Source organism: Haliotis cracherodii, unplaced genomic scaffold (genome assembly GCF_022045235.1).
Source record: "Haliotis cracherodii isolate W230 unplaced genomic scaffold, xgHalCrac1.p SCAF_6, whole genome shotgun sequence".
Classification (NCBI taxonomy): Eukaryota; Metazoa; Mollusca; class Gastropoda; order Lepetellida; family Haliotidae; genus Haliotis; species Haliotis cracherodii.
In genome coordinates, this window is record NW_027266319.1 from 66,060,872 (window position 1) to 66,082,294 (window position 21,423).

At 40.6% G+C, this 21,423-nt stretch overlaps 1 protein-coding gene across 1 annotated transcript in view; it reads right to left on the bottom strand.

Moving 5' to 3' along the window:
* Positions 1–19,355, bottom strand: part of LOC139445122 (E3 ubiquitin-protein ligase RNF123-like) — a 53,961-nt gene extending 34,606 nt beyond the window's left edge. Inside the window, 16 exon segments of the mRNA XM_071226222.1 lie at positions 426–522; positions 1,029–1,131; positions 2,160–2,233; positions 2,887–2,979; positions 5,517–5,642; positions 6,903–7,031; positions 8,030–8,147; positions 8,793–8,918; positions 9,609–9,676; positions 9,895–9,981; positions 11,629–11,714; positions 12,399–12,453; positions 13,374–13,477; positions 14,059–14,156; positions 15,365–15,443; positions 19,191–19,355. Of these exon segments, the coding sequence (XP_071082323.1) occupies positions 426–522; positions 1,029–1,131; positions 2,160–2,233; positions 2,887–2,979; positions 5,517–5,642; positions 6,903–7,031; positions 8,030–8,147; positions 8,793–8,918; positions 9,609–9,676; positions 9,895–9,981; positions 11,629–11,714; positions 12,399–12,453; positions 13,374–13,477; positions 14,059–14,156; positions 15,365–15,443; positions 19,191–19,257 (1,510 nt within the window). The 5' untranslated portion in view covers positions 19,258–19,355.
* Positions 19,356–21,423: the final 2,068 nt, after the last annotated feature.

Consider the following 21,423-nt stretch of genomic DNA (forward strand, 5'->3'; position numbering starts at 1 on the left):
AAACCTCGAAGGCATGTTTTCTCCTAAACATATCACATGAACTACACATGAACAGAATCAACACCATTCTTGTCAGGTGAGCTACAGTGCCACCTATGAATACATGCACCATCATGGTCCTGTCCCTAACTTTGGAAATGGGCATGGAGCTTTTGGTAATGGATACTTTGTCTAACACCTGTGCAAAAGTCACAACCAACTAGTAACTTTTCAATTTGAGTGAGTTTGATTTTACGCCGCTTTTAGCAATATTCCAGCAATATCACAAAGTGGGACACCAGAAATGGGCTTGACACATTGTACCCAAATGAAGAATCGAACCCGGGTCTTCAGCGTGACAAGCAAATGCTTTAACCACTAGGCTACCCGACCACAAACTTTTCAATGGGAGTTAGATGAAGAAGCTGGAGGGAGGGACACTTCACCTTCAATTTGTTTCCGGAGTTCTTCACAGGATGCCAGGTAGTCTTTCTTCTTCCGGAGAACCTCGGGGGGTTCGTCGGGAACAGGGTCATCTTCCTCCTGCAATTGTTCATTACTCTACACCACGGAGACCAATATTTCAGCTGTATGACAGCGGCCTGTACTGGGCCAGGCTATCCCATGACAGGGGAATGAACAGTGTCCCAGTCCCAGGCTACGATGATGGCAAGGTCAGACCAGACACGTTAATATTTCATCAGTTGAAGTTAAACCAGGGTCCTTCTGACTTTAATAATGTCTGTTCATTCTCAAAGGTTGTGTCAGTCAGGACACATAGAGTGATCCAATTCATATTTTATTTATAGATACAAGGTCATTCCTAGGGACCAAATTGTACAAGATGCTAAAATTGCCTTAGTAGCATATACTGGATTGAGACATTGACTTGCCAATTTCATAAGGCATGTCCATCTTCATGATACTGGCCACACCTTTTCAAGCAGCATCAGAAATTATCAGGTCTAAATTAATCAGACCACTGTCTATACTTGGAAACTGATTTTTATGGATATTTGGTATCTATTTACAAATGTGTGAACACTTACCTTGGTCTGGTACTCCCAGTACACAATCGGCACCATCTCCGCCAGGCCTCCATCGTCAGGGGGTTTGATATGTAGGAAGATGGGGAACTTCACCTTGTCAAATGTGCACCACAGTCAAGGATACCACAACCAGACAAAAGTGAAGACTCAATGTGAAACTCAATTGTTAGGATTCTGTTATAAAACAGGCTGTGATGTTCCCTTGACATGACAGGAACAGAAGGAGAAGCATTCTCAAAACAATACGTAAGGCTAAAAAAAATATTGGTCTTGGTTCTCAAAACCGCACGCATCATCATCAAGTCTGCCACACGTTTTGTTTTTAATTCCATTTTTCAAGAAAAAAAATTAAAAATCCTAATGCTCATAAAAACAATGTGATCTAATATACACACAGTTACTTCCCTTTACATGCACACTGCTTTACTGCGCATCTCGTGTTATGGTCATGGCAGTAATAGGAGTTTGTATGCATGTTTATGTAGGGAGGCCCTTTCCTAGGTTGATGGTGCACACCTGTATATTTGGTTACATACTAGTTTGAACAAGCAAAAAATACCACCATATTTTCAAAAGTCAATGCCTGAGAAACAATTCTGTTTTTTAAAGCCTAACAGTTCATAAACATAAGAAAGCCTCCTCCAAAACTGTTGAAGCCACTATGCCTATAAATTTTCAAGAATGGAAATATATTTTCATGGCAATGTGGGGAAAATATGACATAAAGATTACCCGGGAAACTTGAGCAGAAGTTAATCACAATTTCTCAGGGTCCAACAATTCCTCTGCCACAAAGGAATCTTATGCATTTGTGTAAAACATAGAAGATGACAAAGAGTGAGTGAGTTGGGTTTAATGCCGCTTTTAACAGTATTACAGTTATATTGCAGCGTGTCAGCTTAATGTGGGAGGAAAGCCTGAAGTGATGCAGGTCTCAGACGTTTACCACTTCGGTGAAACCCACGAGCACAAACCTAGAAACATAATCAGGGCGAACCGGGATTCGAACCCACAATCATAGGTTTCTGGCATGCCCAAGGGACGCAACTCTGCACAGTGAATCGCGATCCTTAGATGACTGGGCCCCCCGTGCCCCCCACATGACAAAGAAGTATATAGAGTGAAGGATATAGAACATTGGCCAGCAGGTGTTTTCTTGTGCGTCCGTGTTGTAGTATTGCCAGGGTGAGGTTCAGATACAATTTCTGAAACCAAAAGACGAGGCAAGAGCTATTAACACGCAGAAACGGCTGCAAACATCATTACACAGAAATATTTTACAGACGCCTCCTGTTCTAAGATGAAGTAAGTAGTGAGTGAGTTGGGTTTAACGCCGCTTTTAACAGTATTCCAGTTATATCACGGCGTGTCAGCTTAATGTCGGAGGAAAGCCCGAAGTGATGCAGGTCTCAGACGTTTACCACTTTGGTGAAACCCACGAGCACGGGTACGGTGCTGACAAACCTAGAAACATAATCGGGGCGAACCGGGATTCAAACCCACAATCATAGGTTTCTGGCGTACCCAAGGGACACAATCTGCACAGCGAATTGCAGCGACTTAGACGACTGGGCCATCCGTGCCCCCTGCAGTAAGTAAGGCATATCTCAGAGAACTGTACCCCCTAGGTCTATTGGTAGAGTGAGTGAATGTTTTGAAAAACTGCTGTCAGCATTATACCAGCCACATCACTTAACCTTAAAATAAGCAAACTTGGCCCCCACAAATCAGTGGTTGACATGAGCTACAGCCCGTCCCGTCAGTGACATGCAATCATCCCCACTACCTGATCCATGCTAGTGAGCAGCACATGGGGATTAATGTGATAGTAAAGTTGCAGTATTGAGGCATAGCTTACCGGATATCGGAAATCTGAAGTTACAGGAGAGAAGCGATAGGATGACAGTAACGTGGTCACCAGATGCTCCAGACATGTCTTCAGCTCAAAATCCTGGAGGAAAACAAAAAAATGTGTTTAATATAAGGGTAACGCTATTTTTTAGGGCATTATCATTTGCACAAGCCTGAGGTCTTCTTTTAACTGCCCGACGAAGGAGGGCTTCTGCAAATGATAATGCCCTGAAAAATAGCGTTACTGTTATTATAGTGAGTGAGTGAGTGAGTTTGGTTTTACGCCGCTTTTAGCAATATTCCAGCAATATCACGGCGGGGGACACCAGAAATGGGCTTCACACATTGTACCCATGTCGGGAATCGAACCCGGGTCTTCAGCGTGACGAGCGAACGCTTTAACCACTATGCTACCCGACCGCCCCTACTGTTAATATAGCTAAAATAGATGGAATTTGTTATCAAATAAAAAGAAACAACAATACCGGTTTTGAAACATTTACTGTCACTGACCTACTTTTACAAATATGGAAACCTAAAAGAACAAACCAGATGACGTCACTATTCAACGTGACGTCACCTATCCCTACCCTATGACGTCTCCTAAAAAGGTCGTCAAGCAATATGAGGGCATTATCAAGTAACATTTCTGTCCCGCTCATTTCTGATAACATGCGGGCGGTTTAATGATAATTCTATCCATTTTAGCTAAAGTGTGTGATAAGTTATAAATGTATTCCTCATTGATATTATGCTACTGATACATCACAATCTGGGCATTTATTTCAAAACAAGTTTTTACATAAACTTTTTTTAAAGATTTGCATAAATATGAGTGTTTACAGTGTTCTCAAGTGGTTAAACCTACGTAGGTCTGGGTTAGAACTGGTCATCAGCAACCCATGCTTGGTGTTAGAGGCAACCACTTAATCAGACAAGTCAGGTGGTCAGACTCATCGACTTGGTTCATGCCTGTCATTGTGTACCACTTGCATTGATCGATGCTCATGATGTCAATCACTGGATTGTCTAGTGCAAACACAATTATTTACAGACTGACATCAAACTGGGGCATTAAACAACAAACAAACAAACATAAGTGGTTAATTCTTGTACAAATGATGATACATATTGTTTGTTTGTTTGTATTTCAACGATATAAAGGGGGCCTGTACATAATCAAGTCTGGACCAGTCAATCCAGTAATTGATATTATGAGCAACAATCCATGCAATCGAGGTTAGATTAAGGGTGAAATGATACACCGATATTCCGATGCATCGCGATACTTGACCCACGATACGATATACGATAAACGTGGGCCCATTTATCGATACGCCACGATACGGAACGCATATCTCAAGTACAGCGTTTCCTCGCTATTGTGCCTTTCAATAAACCGCTAACTTGGTTATAGCGCGCTAACGCATGGCTCCCCAAAACGTACTTACATTTTTAATAAGCTCAGGTTTTACACCGACAGATGTTTTTCCCCATCTCATTAAACATTATCAGCTGATCCCCGCAAGCACATAACACCGGAAATACCTGTCAGCAAATCCGAACTGAAGTACGCAATTCAATACCATTATTACACTATCTTGTTATAAAAACGTGTTCATTATACATCTGGACTTGTGTTTGTAATATATTTTATTAATTTTAAACATTGTTTTCATTGAGTTAGGTGAAATCGTGTGTGAAGATATACAGCAACCACGGTCAGATTACCGCTTTTGACGCATTGAAACGAACTTTAGTTGCTAGAGATTGGATACTTATATGAAAAAAGGCCCTACTTTGACTCGGCAAAAGTCATATTTGTGGCAATTTGGCTAATATATGTCAACATAACGTTTTCGCTATCGAAATACATGTAGCACGGGAAGTCCCTAGCGTGACTGGTCAAATTGTTCCATGCGTAAAAATATCCTGCAACAGCAATCACCAGTACCAAAATGCTACACTTGTGGTTCTTATAATTTTAAATACATATATAGTAAAAGCTGCAACTAAGGTAACACGATATTGGAATATTTTATTCCTGATAAAACAAAAAATTCAGATACAATTTCTTCGACCATTGCATCAAAATTCTTTGATGCTGTATCACTGGTGGAGCACATTAATTATTTTCTGGTGTTTGAACTTTGAATTGTTTTTAAGGAAAGTTAGAGAATGTTCCACTTTGAAGCTGAACAACTTCAGTAGTCTTGTTATTATAAAATAATTTTGACTGTTCCAAAATCATGAAAGGTTCAATCTTGACATGCTGTAAGTTTTGTTTTTGTATCACTGCGTATCGAGATACGTATCGTATCGTGACCAGAATATCGAGATGCGTATCGTATCGTGACCTTCCTGTATCGTTGCAGCCCTAGGTAAGATGACACGATATATAGCCCAATATAGCGCTTTTAGCAATATTCGAGGGGGGCACCAGAAACTGGTTTCACACGTTATACCTATGTCGGGAATCGAACCCAGGTCTTCGGTGTGACGAGCGAACACTTTAACCACTTGGCTACCCGACCGCGCCATATAGCCCAAGTAACCACCCAATTCATGAAGTCTCCTCTGAAGACCAGCACAGGTTGCTGGGGATCAGTTCTCCCCCGGAATCCCCATGGGGCTTACCTGAAGTAGAGCCCAGAACAGGTCCAGCAGCTTCGATATGTAAGGCTGTTCTGATAGATGAATATCACAGTCGCGGAACTTCAACAAAAACTTTAACAAATGCCCTTCTACAATGTAGGCACTTCTCTGAAACATGAAAACCATGAATCATCTTAATTACTGTTGGTGCAAAGTATAGTAACTTCAAGCATTTCTTACAGATGTCTAACAGAACATGTTTCCAAATTATTGTCATTACATATTGATCATTACTTGTAGCAAGTCGACCAAAATTGACTTTAATCTGATAAAGGCAGCTAACAATTGTATTTAGGATTAAAATTGACTGGAAGTAATGTAAAGACCACTTAGGGCTGGTAGAAACCTAAGCTATGGGCAGATACTGTGCATGAAACATGGCCAAGGATCACCATATCACTGGGCCAATGTTTAATAATGCCAAGTGTGCTAAGTTAGAATCAGCTACTGTAAATCGTGAAACTAACGCGTCTCCAAAAGAATGCAAACACTGGCCACAAGCCAAAAATGTGACTCAAAGTGAATGCGACACCCTCTCCTCTCAAGCATCAGTGGATTTATGTATAAAGAAAATGTCCTCTGTCAGGTTTACAGGAGAATCCCCACCATAATCCATCCTTACATTAATCCAATCACACACCAAATAGCACCACTTATTAGCGCTGAGTAAAGTACTTCTGCTAAAACAATACATGCGCGCTGGATCGTCTCGGCTTTTGACGCAGTCGCATAGAAAAGACACTGTGTTGCGTGGGTGGCGTCTGTAGGGACTTGCAGGTGTGATCAGTGATGACATAAGTGTTTGTTTTCAGCGTATGTCTAAGTTGGTATTTCTTCTATCCAAAATGTCTTATTGTTGATATAAATGCGATGTTTAATAATGCGAACAAAGACCACTCGCATTTCTCGCATTTAATTCATGCTCGCGTTAATTTCAAGATTTACAATATATCAAAACAATATCCTTACATGGCATTTACAACCCATAGTTTCATGAGAAGATCTAAGGATTTCAGTTGTTTATTATTGAATGAAGTAGTAGAAATCCACAAGTCAACTCTGATGTTATTTTCACTACAAAATCTGAAACGCCACAAAAAGATAATGTAAGCCATCGTCATGGCGACATGTCAGTCACCCTCAAGCATCAACAACTCCAGACCTAGGCCCTGTTCCACAAAACCATCTTAGTGCTACGTTGATCGTAAGCCTATGATAAAGTATGGGAGTTACAACCAACTTAGCACAAAGATCGCTTTGTGGAACGGGGCCCTGGAATAAAGTGGAATCCATAACTGAACCCTGACTTTCCATCAAAACAAGATCACAGATTGTGGTAATCTTACAGCAGAAATAATCATTTCCTACCAAGAGTGGCGCCAGTTTTTCAAATATATGTGCCGCCACCAGCATGGCCGTACATCGCCGAGTCCGGTGTTCTGTCAGGGGAGGTAGAGCCTCCTCTCCTTTGCCCTGAATCACTTCAGCACCAATAACCTGAAAATTCCAAATAATTTTTCTTTCAAACTGATGAACACTGACTGGAATGAAGAACAGTCAAATCTTGCTTATCTGGACACTGGATTTGAAAAAAACATATGTAGTCTGTTATAGACAACCCACCCCCCACCCACTCTGTGGCTTCAAGACAAGTTCCCCACCCAAAATGATAGGGTACACCAAGTCCAAGTTTCACACTGCTGTGGAGTGAGTGCTGGCCATGGCATGACATGGATGTTTTGCTGTTAGAGGAATTGGGTCACAATCCTGGAATATTGAGCATGTGCATCATCATCTTGAAAGACGAACATGTTGTGCAAATGGCACCACAGGTGGAGCACTGATGTCTCGATAGTATTTGACTTTTGACTTTGCCATGGGCAGTTCGGCCAGTCATACCACCCCATACTGCTATAGCCCGTCTTTATTATCCCAGTGCTGACATTCCCAACACCACTGATGCCTCGGACTGACCTGCAGTAAGTTGTGGGCATCAGTATTCTGGTGTGAGCCCACCAGCAACATGCTTAAACAGTAACGTTCAGGACGTTACGAACGTCGCATGATATATGCTGTTGCTTCCTTAATGATTTATGTTTAATAAAGTGTCTTTGAGCGTTTGGTGAGTGACAGTGGTAAATCTGGCAGATCACTCCTTGCAGGAAGCTGTCCAAGGTCACATGCTTCATGACTGTTACAATGTTACGTTTGGGAGCTTGACCTCTTCTGAAATGATCTTGCCGCATAAATCACTAACTTTCATAGCCGAGCATTGGTGTATTTCCCTGTAGTTTCACCTAAAAACAAAATATTTCCCTACTTTTTTTGCATAGTACATATTTTATAAAAAAGCACTCACTGCAAACAAAAAGACAACAGCAACAGCACCAAAAGTGTGAGACCAGTTTGTTCACAATCTCCACATATCATCATCAACCACATCAAACAATTAACATAATCAAAATCCTAGACAACCTGTACAGAGCCTGTCTCACCTTATCATCCTCTATCATAACAGGCAGGAGCTTCTCCAGGTAGCCAAACAGAACTTGAGCCCGAACTAGGTCCGACTTGGGAGGGTCTTGCAGTGGTTGATACCCTTCCAGCGGATATCTGTTCAAGATACATTAACACACATACAAGGAGATACACAACTAGATCCGACTTGGGAGGGTCTTGCAGTGGTTGATACCCTTCCAGCGGATATCTGTTCAAGATACATTAACACACATACAAGGAGATACACATAAAGGTCTAATACTGATTTCATGTAATGCAGCAATGGCATGATTTCTCTTGTGTTACCCATCTTATCATTTATACTACTTGAAATTTCACAGCTGATAAAAAAATACATCCTGAATTGTTATGTAGTATTTAATCATGAATATTTTACCAATCTTTAATGATATATATCCATTCAGCCCCATAGCTACCACCATCTCTATCACTAACAGGGCACAGTATCCCTATCACTGATGTGTGTATTCTGATTGGACCACTGTAGCATCGTGTCATTCAAATCCCTGTCCATATGACATCACCTTACAACAGGCATGATAATGGCCCGTCGTCAAGCAATATGAGGGCATTATCAAGTTGAAGTGGCCCGCTCAATTCTGATAACATGCAAGCGGGTTAATGATAATTCTATCCATTTTTGCTGTAATGGATAAATGGATGATAATCCACTGGATAATGAGGGACAGGGAACATCAAACCAGACATTCCACCATCTAATGCATTCTGTATCACTACCTTAGAGGTGTGGCACCAAAATTGGCACGGAGGTTCTCCGATATTGAAAGACTAACAGCAGGGAAGTAGGCCAGGCCTGGCCCTCGACGAACTGTTGAAAAGGCCTGTCCCATGCAGTTTCCATTTCTGAAACATTGCAAGATTATTAGAACATGATCATCTAGGCAATCATTTTTGGTATGCAAGGAGAGAGAGACAAAAATGAATATTCAACTGATTTACACCCATTACCGTATTCGACGTAATAAGCACCCAGGGCACTCTCAAAAATAGAAATAGGGGGCTCTTATTAGAATATTATTTTGGTGGAAAAAACAGAGTTGAAAGATAAATTTCGTGGTTTATGCTGACGGCCTGAACTGTTTATATACGACAGATATATTTTTCCTGAAATTAATTGCCCATAATTTAGGGTGTATATAACACAAGCGTGCATATTATACACGAATAAATAAGTCTTGTGTACATTGATCAATCGGAAGGGGTTCACTTGCCAATATATTAGCAAATATCGCCATGGGCGCTTATTAGAGCTGGGCGCTCATTACGTCAAATACGGTATTTCTTACAGCTGCCAAGCGTGCCAAGGTGGCTACTTCATAGTTTCTAAAATCAAACCCTAAATATATTTTAAAGACGAATTGTAAGCATCTGTTCAGGAATAGGAGAGGTTTGCTTTCTAACCAAAGGAGGATCTGACAAACACAGGGACCAAAATGTGTGGTTAGGTGCATCTGTCCATAAAGCACTGACTGTCCATAAAAGAGGACCTCTGTTACACATCATCAATGCTATGGTTTCCTCGGAGTATTGTACCTGTAAAATGTCATTGTTCCTTCATCACAGTCAATGGCACAACTGATCACATCTCCAGTCAACCATGGCTGTCAAAAAGGAGAAAAGGGTTTTAAATAAAATGATATTACACAATCATGATAAGAAATAAAATTAACAACAGTGTACTGTCATTACATTTTTACACAATCTATCAAAACTTGGGAATTGTGCAATTCGTTTCATAGCCTTTACACTTTCAAATCCAAAAGAGTATTTACATGTATGCATGTGAGGATATGGAAAGTAGTATAATTTGTTCAGTTACTTCTCCATATTTCTGTGTCTTCACATTCCATTTCCTCAGTCGACTCCCATCATAAGCATAGGAGTCTTGAGTGTCGCCTACACCCTCCTGTAATTGAAACACCATCATCATCATCATCATCATCATCATCATCATCACAACCTCATCATTATCATCACCATCACCAACCTCACCATCACCATAATTATCATCACCATCACCACCTCACCATCACCATCATTATCATCACCATCACAACCTCAACATCATTATCATCACCATCAGAACCTCACCATCATTATCATCACCATTACAACCTCAGCATCATTATCATCACCATCACAACCTCACCATCATTATCATCACCATTACAACCTCAGCATCATTATCATCATAATCACAACCTCACCATCATTATCATCACCATTACAACCTCAACATCATTATCATCATAATCACAACCTCACCATCATTATCATCACCATTACAACCTCACCATCATTATCATCACCATTGCAACCTCACCATCATTATCATCACCATTACAACCTCACCATCATTATCATCACCATTACAACCTCAGCATCATTATCATCACCATCACAACCTCACCATCATTATCATCATAATCACAACCTCACCATCATTATCATCACAACCTCACCATCATTATCATCACCATCACCACCTCACCATCACAACCTCAGCACCATCACCATCACCATCACCACCATTATCACCATCACCACCATTATCACCATCTACAAGGGGATCAGGTGGACCAGTCGTCTCACTGCCACAATTCACAGAGCCAGAAACCTGTGAGTCAATGATCATGGGTTTGAATCCCAGAGTAACCTCGATAATGAATCTTGGTTTGTCAAAAACAACCACATGTTCATAGGTTTCACCAAAGTGTTAAATGTCCAAGACCTGCATCACTTTGGGCTTTTCTCCCACACTGAGCTGACATATTGTTATATAACTGAAATATTGTTCAAAGAGGAAGTCAACCAAACTCACTAACTCACTGTCATTATATATGTTGTCATCTGTGTCGATACCCCCATAACTCATCCAATATTCACCACATGAGTTAACTGGTACAATGTTCTTCACAAACATCCCCACAACCTCCACAATACAGTAAAACCCTGTTAATCCAGACAGCAGCATTATTCCAGTGAAAGGCCATCTCCAGATCATGGGTTCATTGTAATCATCTAGAAGTGTGGCTCTGAGCTTACAGGTTTCCCTGTATCAAGATAGCACTGAATAAACATAATCTTCATCTGAACACTAATTTCAACACCAGTATCCAGAGTGATTAGGTTGGGATTAACATCACTGTCAACAATATTTCACATCAGCATGTCAAGGGACTAAAAGCCAGAAGTGATGCAGGTGTTAGACATGTAGCACGTTGAGTGCAGAGTTCACCAACGAGTGAGTGAGTGAGTGTGAGTGAGTTGGGATTAACGCCACCTTTAACAGTATTCCAGTTATATCACAGCGTGTCAGCTTAATGTGGGAGGAAAGCCCGAAGTGATGCAGGTCTCAGACATTTACTTCAGTGAAACCCAGGAGCATGGGTATGGTGCTGGCGTGCCCAAGGGACGCAATCTGCACAGCAAACCGCTGTGCCTCAGACGACTGGGCCACCCGTGCCCCCTAGATGACCAACAAAGAATAACAAGATGAGTAACAGACTGAATATCGGCACCATGGACCGTAAAGTCTGTATGACGACATTACCTCTTGTGAGAACTTGCACTGCATGGTGCACCAGCCCAGCTGCATCACGCCCTTGGAGCCCAGCATCAGCTCATACACCCACTTCCCTGAAGACAGAAAGACAGTCAGTCCACAGTGCAGGTCATCGTCCACACGACTGAGCGTATTGGATTTGTTTGTTGTTTGGTTTGTTTGTTGTTTAACGCCGCACTCAGCAATATTCCAGCTATATGATGGCGGTCTGTAAATAATCGAGTCTGGACCAGACAATCCAGTGATCAATATCATGAGCATCGATCCACGCAATTGGGATCGATGACATGCATCAACCAAGTCAGCGAGCCTGACCACCCGTTAGTCGCCTTTTACGACAAGCATAGTCACGTATAAATACAGACATTAAGAGTTCTGGTTTATTTTTCAAATATTTACCACAAGAAAAGGTTTTATCAAAATATAAAAGTAGGCATGTGTCCGATCTTTTACAATTGACTGATTGTTTGCTTGTTGTTTAACGCAACACTCAGCAATATTCCAGATATATGACAGCTGTAAATAATCGAGTCTGGACCGGACCAACAAGCGACTGACATAATGAGCATCAATCCACGCAATTGGGATCGATGACATGCATCAACAAGTCAGCGAGCCTGACCACCCGATCCCGTTGGTTGCCTCTCACGACAAGCATAGTCGCCTATACGGCAAGCATGGGTTGCTGAAGACTTATTCTACCCCGGATCTTCACGTGTCCCCTCTTCTAGTTCTACAAGCAAGCCTGAATACATTACCTTTGTAAACACAGGTGTTGGCCCTCATACTGCTGAAGTTACTCAAACTGGAAACCTGAAGCCCAAACACAGACTGTTACCATGGTTACCTTTACATCAGCAGCATTTCTAGCCAACATCATACCTACAGATGCCTTATTGTAACTTGCATTACCAAGTAGGTATATACGGTGAAACTTTCATCTTGTTGGCTCGGTATCTCATCTAAAATGTAACTTCGTCATACAAGGGAAAAACAATGATCGTCATTATGGTCTAACATTGACTCAACCACTATTTGGTGATCTCCTGGTTAGTAAACAAGGTTTCACCGTGTTTCAGTAAACAAGGTTTCACCGTGTTTCAGTAAACAAGGCTTCACCATGTTTCAGTAAACAAGGCTTCACCATGTTTCAGTAAACAAGGTTTCACCATGCTTTTGTAAACAAGGCTAAATTGTTGCTGTTAAAAAAAAATGTCAGATTATGTGACTGACCCAAATTTCCTACATTTCCACACAACATAACAACATTAGAAACTACATAGCATGTCTATTATCATTGTGCAATGAATATTAATTTCTGTCAACAATGTTAAGAACTTCAACATTTTTCTAATTAAACCAACATATTGAATGTCACCAATCATGCTAAAACATTTAGGCAGAAAAAAATAATAGTCTTGGTTCTCAGGCACCGCCCGCATCATCATAAAGTTTGCCGCATGTTTCGTTTTAATTTCCTTTTTTTTTAATTTAAAAAATCCTTAAATATTCCAACTCTAACAGTAGTCAAATACATTCAGGTAGGGAGGCCCTTTCCCAGGCTGATTGTACACAACTGTTTATTTGGTTACTAGTTTGAACAACCAAAATACCAAAAAAGACACTGCCTGCCGCCCGTACTATATTTTCAAAAACCATTGCATGAGAACCAATTCTTTTATTTTGCTAAGCCCTAGATAATGCCTATAAGTAAAATCCAACGTCCTTCCTACCCCAAGCCTGTCTGGCTCCACGATGAGTGTCCCGACATTGGAGTAAATATCAAAGAAGACCTCCTTACTTCCGATTCGACCTGAGTTTTCATCTGGGGATGACTCTGAAACAACACTTCCTTGATTAGAGCGAGAGAGCGAGAGAGAGAGAGAGAGAGAGAGAGAGAGAGAGAGAGACAGAGACAGAGAGAGAGAGAGAGAGAGAGAGAGAGAGAGAGAGAGAGAGAAAGGTTTTACGCCACTTTTAGCAATATTGTCTGGAATCAAACCCAGTCTTCGGCGTGACGAGCAAACACTTTAACCACTGAACTTCTTCCTGTATATAAAGGGGGGGCACAGGTGGCCCAGTCGTCTAAGGCGCCGCGTTTCGCTGTGCACAGTTGCATCCCTTGGGCACGCCTGAAACCTATGATTGTGGGTTCGAATCCCGGTTCGCGCTGATTATGTTTCTAGGTTTGTCAGCACCATACCCGTGCTCGTGGGTTTCACCGAAATGGTAACTGTCTGAGGCATGCATCACTTCGGGCTTTCCTCCCAAATTAAGCTGACACGCCGTGATATGACTGGAATACTGTTAAAAGCGGCGTTAAGCCCAACTCACTCACTCCTGAGTATATAGACTAGATAACCCAGGTACAGACAGACTTCCCTGTATATCGACTAGATAACCCTGCTACAGACAGACCTTCTTCCCGTGCTCCAGCACAAGCTCCCTGCAAGTTGACAGCGTCACTGAGAGACAGGTCGATGTAGCTTTGCAGGTTGTGTAGGTCCATGGCTTTCCTGCAAAATAAATAATTACCATTTCCCGAGAACAATTACTTGGAAGTCCTAACCAAGGACCAGCTATGTTTCTGGGTACACTGACTGATAGTCAATAAAACTGTCCTGAGGTTTTTTTCCAAATGTGATAACAGCACATAAAACTGTCCTACCAAAAGTTGGTAAAATACTGAATGTGTCCGAATGACATTTGTCTTAGGCAAAACCCCCACATAATATATTTCAAATGAAAGAAAAAATATACCTTTGTATTAGAGACATCTACATTATACTAAAACAACTAACAACAAACAAAATATATACAAAAAATGTCTTCAGAACATAATAAATAAAATATAAATAAAACTTTTGAATTTGGTGTCTTAAACATGTTAATAGAGCTCATAAAGTGATTCACAGGGCAGAGGGCAATATCAATGGGCTTCCCACATCTCTTTTATGACCCAATCAGGTTTTGAACATAACCAGCATCATAAGTAAAGGCTTTAACCACGGGGCTACCCAAAACTTGGTAGTAGGTTCGTGAGTGTCATGTCCTAATACCCTTAGTCAGCAATGAGACCATCCTTTAAATTACCACATGGTAGGGCTGGGGCAAGTCCAAATATACTACCTGGGTACCCAACCCATTATTACCCAACCTTGCCCGAGTACCCACTTGGGTACAAAATGTCTGACTAGGAATTGTTTTGCCAGACCCCTGGCAAAAGATATTTTGAAATATGTATAAAACAATCTGATCATGCATTCACTGACTGCAGCTTTACCTGTACTGGAACATATGAAAGTCAGAAAGAATGCATGCCTAGTGAGAATGAAATGCCAACACTAACGACTTGTAGCATAACTATGGAGTTTTATTGTTATTGTCATTAAACAATATATCACGTGATTAACCATGTGTCATACTCACAACCCACCCAACCTGACTGACTACCTGAGTTACAAATCTCAGCCCTACTACATGGCAAGCAAGTAGGTATTCTGTCCTTAAATGCTTTTGTTGGGATACTTGTTCCACGAACTCCCACTTCACATACTTCACTGGGAGACTTGTTTCACGAACAACCACGTCACATACTTCACTGAGAGACTTGTTTCACGAACAACCACGTCACATACTTCACTGGGATACTTGTTCCATGTACTCCCACTTCACATACTTCACTGGGAGACTTGTTTCACGAACAACCACGTCACATACTTACTCAACACCAGCAGCCCCTGCTTCAGACGACTTTTCTTGATCAGAAAACACATGACGCAGCAAACTGTGTGTGTAGGGATCTAGCAAAATAAAGAAATGATGGCCAAAACTCATTTTGGGGGCAGAAAATTCATCGATAGAAAAATAATTAAGCACAAAGTGTCCTACATGTGAAGGCCTTGGGGAAGATAGTGATAACATGCACATTGAGAAAATTTCTGATAATTATATTTTTTGAGTTGCCAGATACTGAAGTATTCTCCAAATGTTTATTGTCTCCCCTACCTCTCATAGTTATTGCTGTAGTGTTCACTTGTCAGCACGAGTATATCACAGTGTGGTATGTATTTTAGTGGTATGCTTTGTGCAACGAGGAATGGGAGTTATGCCCCTTTGGTCATGGAAGCGCAAGCTCCTTCCCAGCGTGTGACACCTCGTTACACACTCGGTAACATCGCTGCCACCAGTGTGAAGAATCATTACAAGGATCTTGAAATTTGCCCTCTAACCCCAAATGTAGTAACGTTTATACTTTTGTTCATGTCTTTGGGAATGTCATCATATTCATTTTGAAAAGGCTTACGACTGACCATGTTTTCAAGATGAATTTACATTGAAAAGCAACCAGCTTCTCCCTTACATTCTTACTATATCAATTAAAGATGATGTTTTTAATGAAATAGAAATTCAAATTGACAAACAAAGAAAGTAATTTAGCAGCGTTAAGTGTATTGGGCGTCACGACAGTCGTCACTTGTTTGTAAACATGCGGTCATTCGGTTGCGAGTTCAACTCCAAGCATGGTTGGGGCCACCTATCACAGTGGGGAGTTTTGACTGGTGGCAGCGATAGTATAGAGAGCTCCGCGAACGGACTATCGCTGTGAGGGGCTAGATGGAATCGAGGGAATAAAAATTCAGCATGGTCCACGCTCCTATGTCTTCCATCGTTTATCATCCAGTGTGACACAGCCCATCGGCTGCTTAAAACATTACAATTGCATTGCATCATCAATATATTTATGAAACACCACAGTCCTTTGGAACCATTTCTGAAAGAAAGGCCAATCCACAAAAACATGGCCGCTCATATGTTCACAGATGAAGACGTTTTGGGGGAACTATCTTCACAAAGTGATGATGATGACAGCACTGAGGACCCGACATGCCAGTGAGTGAGTGAGTATGGTTTTACGCCGCTTTTAGCAATATTCCAGCAATATCACGGCGGGGGACACCAGAAATGGGCTTCACACATTGTACCCATGTCGGGAATCGAACCCGGGTCTTCGGCGTGACGAACTAACGCTTTAACCACTAGGCTACCCGACCGCCCCTTCCCGACATGCGAAGATTTTCAAGGAGAATCAGAAGTTGACACTTGTGACTATTTCATTTTCACAAAATATCATTATTCAAAGCTTTTGAGACTCTTTGTGGTTTGTCATGTTATTTCCCAAACAGATATTTCAGTAGTTGCAGAGTTAGAAAATGGCACCAGTCCTATAGTCCTTATCAAACTTTGCATAGTTCAGGTATCATAAGGACTAGTTGAAATTTGCCAATTTTAAGTGTGTTGCTATATGCTATGATTATAAGGACTAGTGGGCTAAAAATGTTAGTTTCTACTGATGGGTTGTGATATCCCTCTCACTATTACTGACAGATTAGATTGCCTTACTGTTTCCACAGTAGGTAAAAGACTTAAGACTTGCATGAAGATTTTAAATGAAATATATTTGGAATTCTATTTTGCAATGCAAACTTGTCAAAACAGAGTTATCATGTTTTTTCTGGAAGCAAACTTGGAATCTCTGTTGGGTGTCATGAAAGGTCATATTTCAAACTTTTAATATCACAACTCATTTTGATGATTAAATAGGTGAAGCAATACTTTTCCATCGAAATGTTCTTATTCAAGTGTTTACTTTTTATATATTCAACTGTTTCTTCTACCAGAAGAATTATTAGTGAAAACACTGACATTTGTGACATTACTGGAATAACTGCCAATCACATTTCTTGTCTACCTTTTGTATTTACAGACCTGAATGGTGCATTGATAAACCTCAATGAGGCAGGTATCTCGTCCGTCACCCTGTTGAATTTTATGATTTGAAATTAACTCGGACTGTTGCTATCAGTACAGACAGGTGACTTATCAAAACTTTGTCAACATTACTGATCCTACCACTACATTTCTTTATTATTGCCAGGACAAAACTGTATTTATTTTGTTGATCAATGTGAAGATATGCCCTTATGCTATCAGTGAGTGAGTGAGTTGGGTTTAACGCCGCTTTTAACATTATTCCGGTTATATCACGGCGTGTCAGCTTAATGTGGGAGGAAAGCCCGAAGTGATGCAGGTCTAAGAAGTTTACCACTTCGGTGAAACCCACAAGCACGGGTATGGTGCTGACAAACCTAGAAACATAATTGGGGCGAACCGGGATTCGAACCCACAATCATAGGTTTCTGGCGTGCCCAAGGGACACAACTCTGCACAGTGAATCGCGGTGCCTTAGACGACTAGGCCACCCGTGCCCCCCCCCCTTATGCTATCAAAAAAGCTACAGTGGGTGTAGCACAGGCCACACTAGCAGAGATTTCTGGGATATCATCCGGGTATCCAGTGGAAAAAAACAGTAACAAATGGTATGATTAATGATTGCAATGAGTATAGCTTTTAAAACAACCATTCCCCATATATTGTCAAAGAAAAGAGCCCTTTTATATCTTATCTTCCACAAGTTCAAAGGCACATCAGCCAACTGTTTGAACGTGTTCGTTTTGTATGTTTTGTTATGAATGTGTATCTGTGTACATTCTAGGGCTTGGACGAGTCCACATTTACTACCCGGGTACCAACCCCCTATTACCCGACCCTACCCGGGTACCCACTATAGGTCTCAAGAGATGCAAAATGTCCAATTCGGAATTTTTTTACCATAGCCCTGGCAAAACGTATTTAGATACATGTATTAAATAATCTGGTCATGCATACACTGAAGTTGACTTAAGTTATACCTTTATTCATCCATATGAAAAGTCAGGAGGAATGGCTGGCCAGGTGCAAGAAATGCGAACATAAGTGACTTGTAGTGTAACCATTGAGTTCTAGATAATTTTTGTCATTAAACAATATATCACGTGACTAATCACAGGTCCGGGTAGTCCTGTGGGTACCTGGGTCCTACTCAGTACAAACCCGACCTGGATACCCGAGTTACCCGTCCCAGCCCTAGTACATTCATAGAGTAAGAGTAATATCAGTTGTAAATGATAAATATTGCTACTTTGAAAACCAGGAAAGCGTCAAACTGCATTTACCATGTTTACTACTCATGCCTTAACGATCTTGTCGAACAACAATTTATTTCAAATAAAATACACATCGAAAAAAAACATCGATTCCCAATTATTATTTTTACACATTTCTCATTAACCTTTAATATGTTATTGACCCAGTGTTAGAAATTGGCACTAGTCCTGTAGTCCTTACCAAAATGCCTAATAGTTAAGGTATAAGGACTAGTAGAAATTTGCCATTTTTAAGGGGTTTGCTATATGTCATCATTAAAAGGACCTGTGGGTTAAAACTGTTAGTTTCTACCGCTGTTGACCTTGATACTATTTGATTCCTATTACCCATATGACTACAGGCTCTCCTACAACGACATGGCATGCTTCAAATATGTCAAGTAGATTATTTGGAACTAATGGATTGCACGCCGTTTGCAAAAACAAAACAAAAACAAGTTTTAGATTGGCAAGAAAATATCCATTGATCAGGCCACTGAAAATGTTGAACAACTTTACACATACCTTGATCTGAAGACTCTCGGGATCTTACGACGTGACCCAACCCTCTGCTCTTTTTGCTGTCAGCCATGACGAAGAGTAATATTGGGATTAGAATAATATTACTGTCATGACAGGGAGGCGTCTGCTCAAATTATCGGAGGAGAAATTCCTTGTTTTCAACCGGAAGTCACCATTTTCAAAGGTACGAAGTGAATAGAATCGAGCTAAAAGTCTACCATAAGACCTATCGTCATCATAAATATTGTATTTGATATCCCAACCTGAGATTTCAAGGACAATTGGTGTATATCTTTTCTACACATAACATAATATTTTGATTATTAAGTCCGTATTAGGTAATCATTGAATATCATTACGCCTATCAGCCCATGTTTGCCAAAAGGCAACAGCGTATCATTTACGAAGGAAGAAAAACTATTTTAGGGACAATTCAATGTTCTTATTTATATAAACACCAACGAGTATTGATATATATCACTGGATTAATGTGAGTCTCTTCAATATATTGAACTATCTCCCCTAGGTGCGTTTATCCTTCCGCTTAAGACAAAATGTACTACAGTATGAACAACTATTGTTAAATATAGTAGAAAGCATCAGCTGAACGGAGATGTTTTGTATGCGTTCTACCCGATTAAGAGCGATAACTGACTCTAAATAGCAGGTTTATTTTACTCTGTGTCACAATACTAACATAATAAAATATTCGCCTGTGTATAATAACGCATATCTAATTTCTTAGTACCAATAAATGCAATCGACTTAAAAAACAACGTTTCCAATTATTCCTAACTTCCACATCAAGTTGTCATTATCATAAAGATATAGATAATATGATGAAAAAAATATGAATCAGTGTACTGTGGTGGTCATATTTAGAGATACTAAATGTACATAGATCGAGATCGCGGTATATAGAAGCCTCTCTGGAAGAGCAACTTCAAAACAATAACGAATTAGTTATAAACGAGAACAATAAAAAATATCCCTTTTAAAACCTGAGTAGTATTGATATGATGCTTGATGGTACATCGGTAGCCGAGGAACATCAGCGCACGAAGGACAATAACAAGTACTTACTTACTTAGTTTGGGTTTTAACGTGCGCTTTCAGACATATACGACATTTATGTCGCGCACGGGCCCGCCAGGTCATTGAATGATGTGGTCGAGAGTGAGTGAGTGAGTGAGTGATTTGGGTTTAACGCCACTTTTAACATTATTCCAGTTATATCGCGGCGTGTCAGTTTAATGTGGGAGGAAAGCCCGAAGTGATGCAGGTGTACCACTAGGGTGAAACCCACGAGCACAGGTATGGTGCTGACAAACCTAGAAACATAATCGGGGCGAACCAGGATTCGAATCCACAATCAAAGGTTAGAGGACTGGGCCGGACAATACCCCCGAAGTGGTCGAGGAGGGTATTGTCCGAAAGGTCATGCAACTTGGAGGGGCTTTATGGTCGCTTAATTAATTTTGGCGAAAATTTGGATTTTGAAATATGCCATGCTAATCAGGTGGGGGATCTAAAAGAGTTTGTGAGTTTTTTTGGGTTTTTTAGATTTATGATTTATGTTTTATTGGTAGCTTGTTTGTTGTGGTCTTGGTTTTGGTTGTTTTGTTTTTTTTCAATTGCGAGTAGGCCTGTTTTGATTAGATAAATGCCTAGTGATTTATAGGTTTGCAAGTTGTATCACGTGGGAAACGGCAGTACTTTGTAGCAACCGAACACTGTTACACATATGTTGATGCTATTTAAGGAAAATGTGGTTGTCTTTTACCTCGCCAAAGATTATTAATGTGTCCTATTTTCTCCTTGGCTTCACTGGTATGTTGCTTCTCTTAACACTGATTTGTAAGTATTATGTATTAGCTTCGTCTAGCACAATCTAGTTACATGGACCCTGCCTGCATGGTATAGCGAGTGACCGTGTTTACATCAATTAATGAATTATATTATTTACACATGAACTCATCACGATCTCAACGTTAAGTGATGTACAAATGTTTGACCACTTCTGAACGAGCTATATCAGCAGGACTTGAAGCACTCCTTAAATTTCAATCCAACAGTCACAGAGTAGGAACTGTTGCATTGTGTATGTTGTTTTTTTCCTGAGAATGCATATACTTCATGATGCATGTATGAACTGTTATCGCAGTGTCCCTTGTCGTTATCACAGTGTTCCCTGTCGTTATCACAGTGTCCCTTGTCGCTAATACAGCGTTCCTTG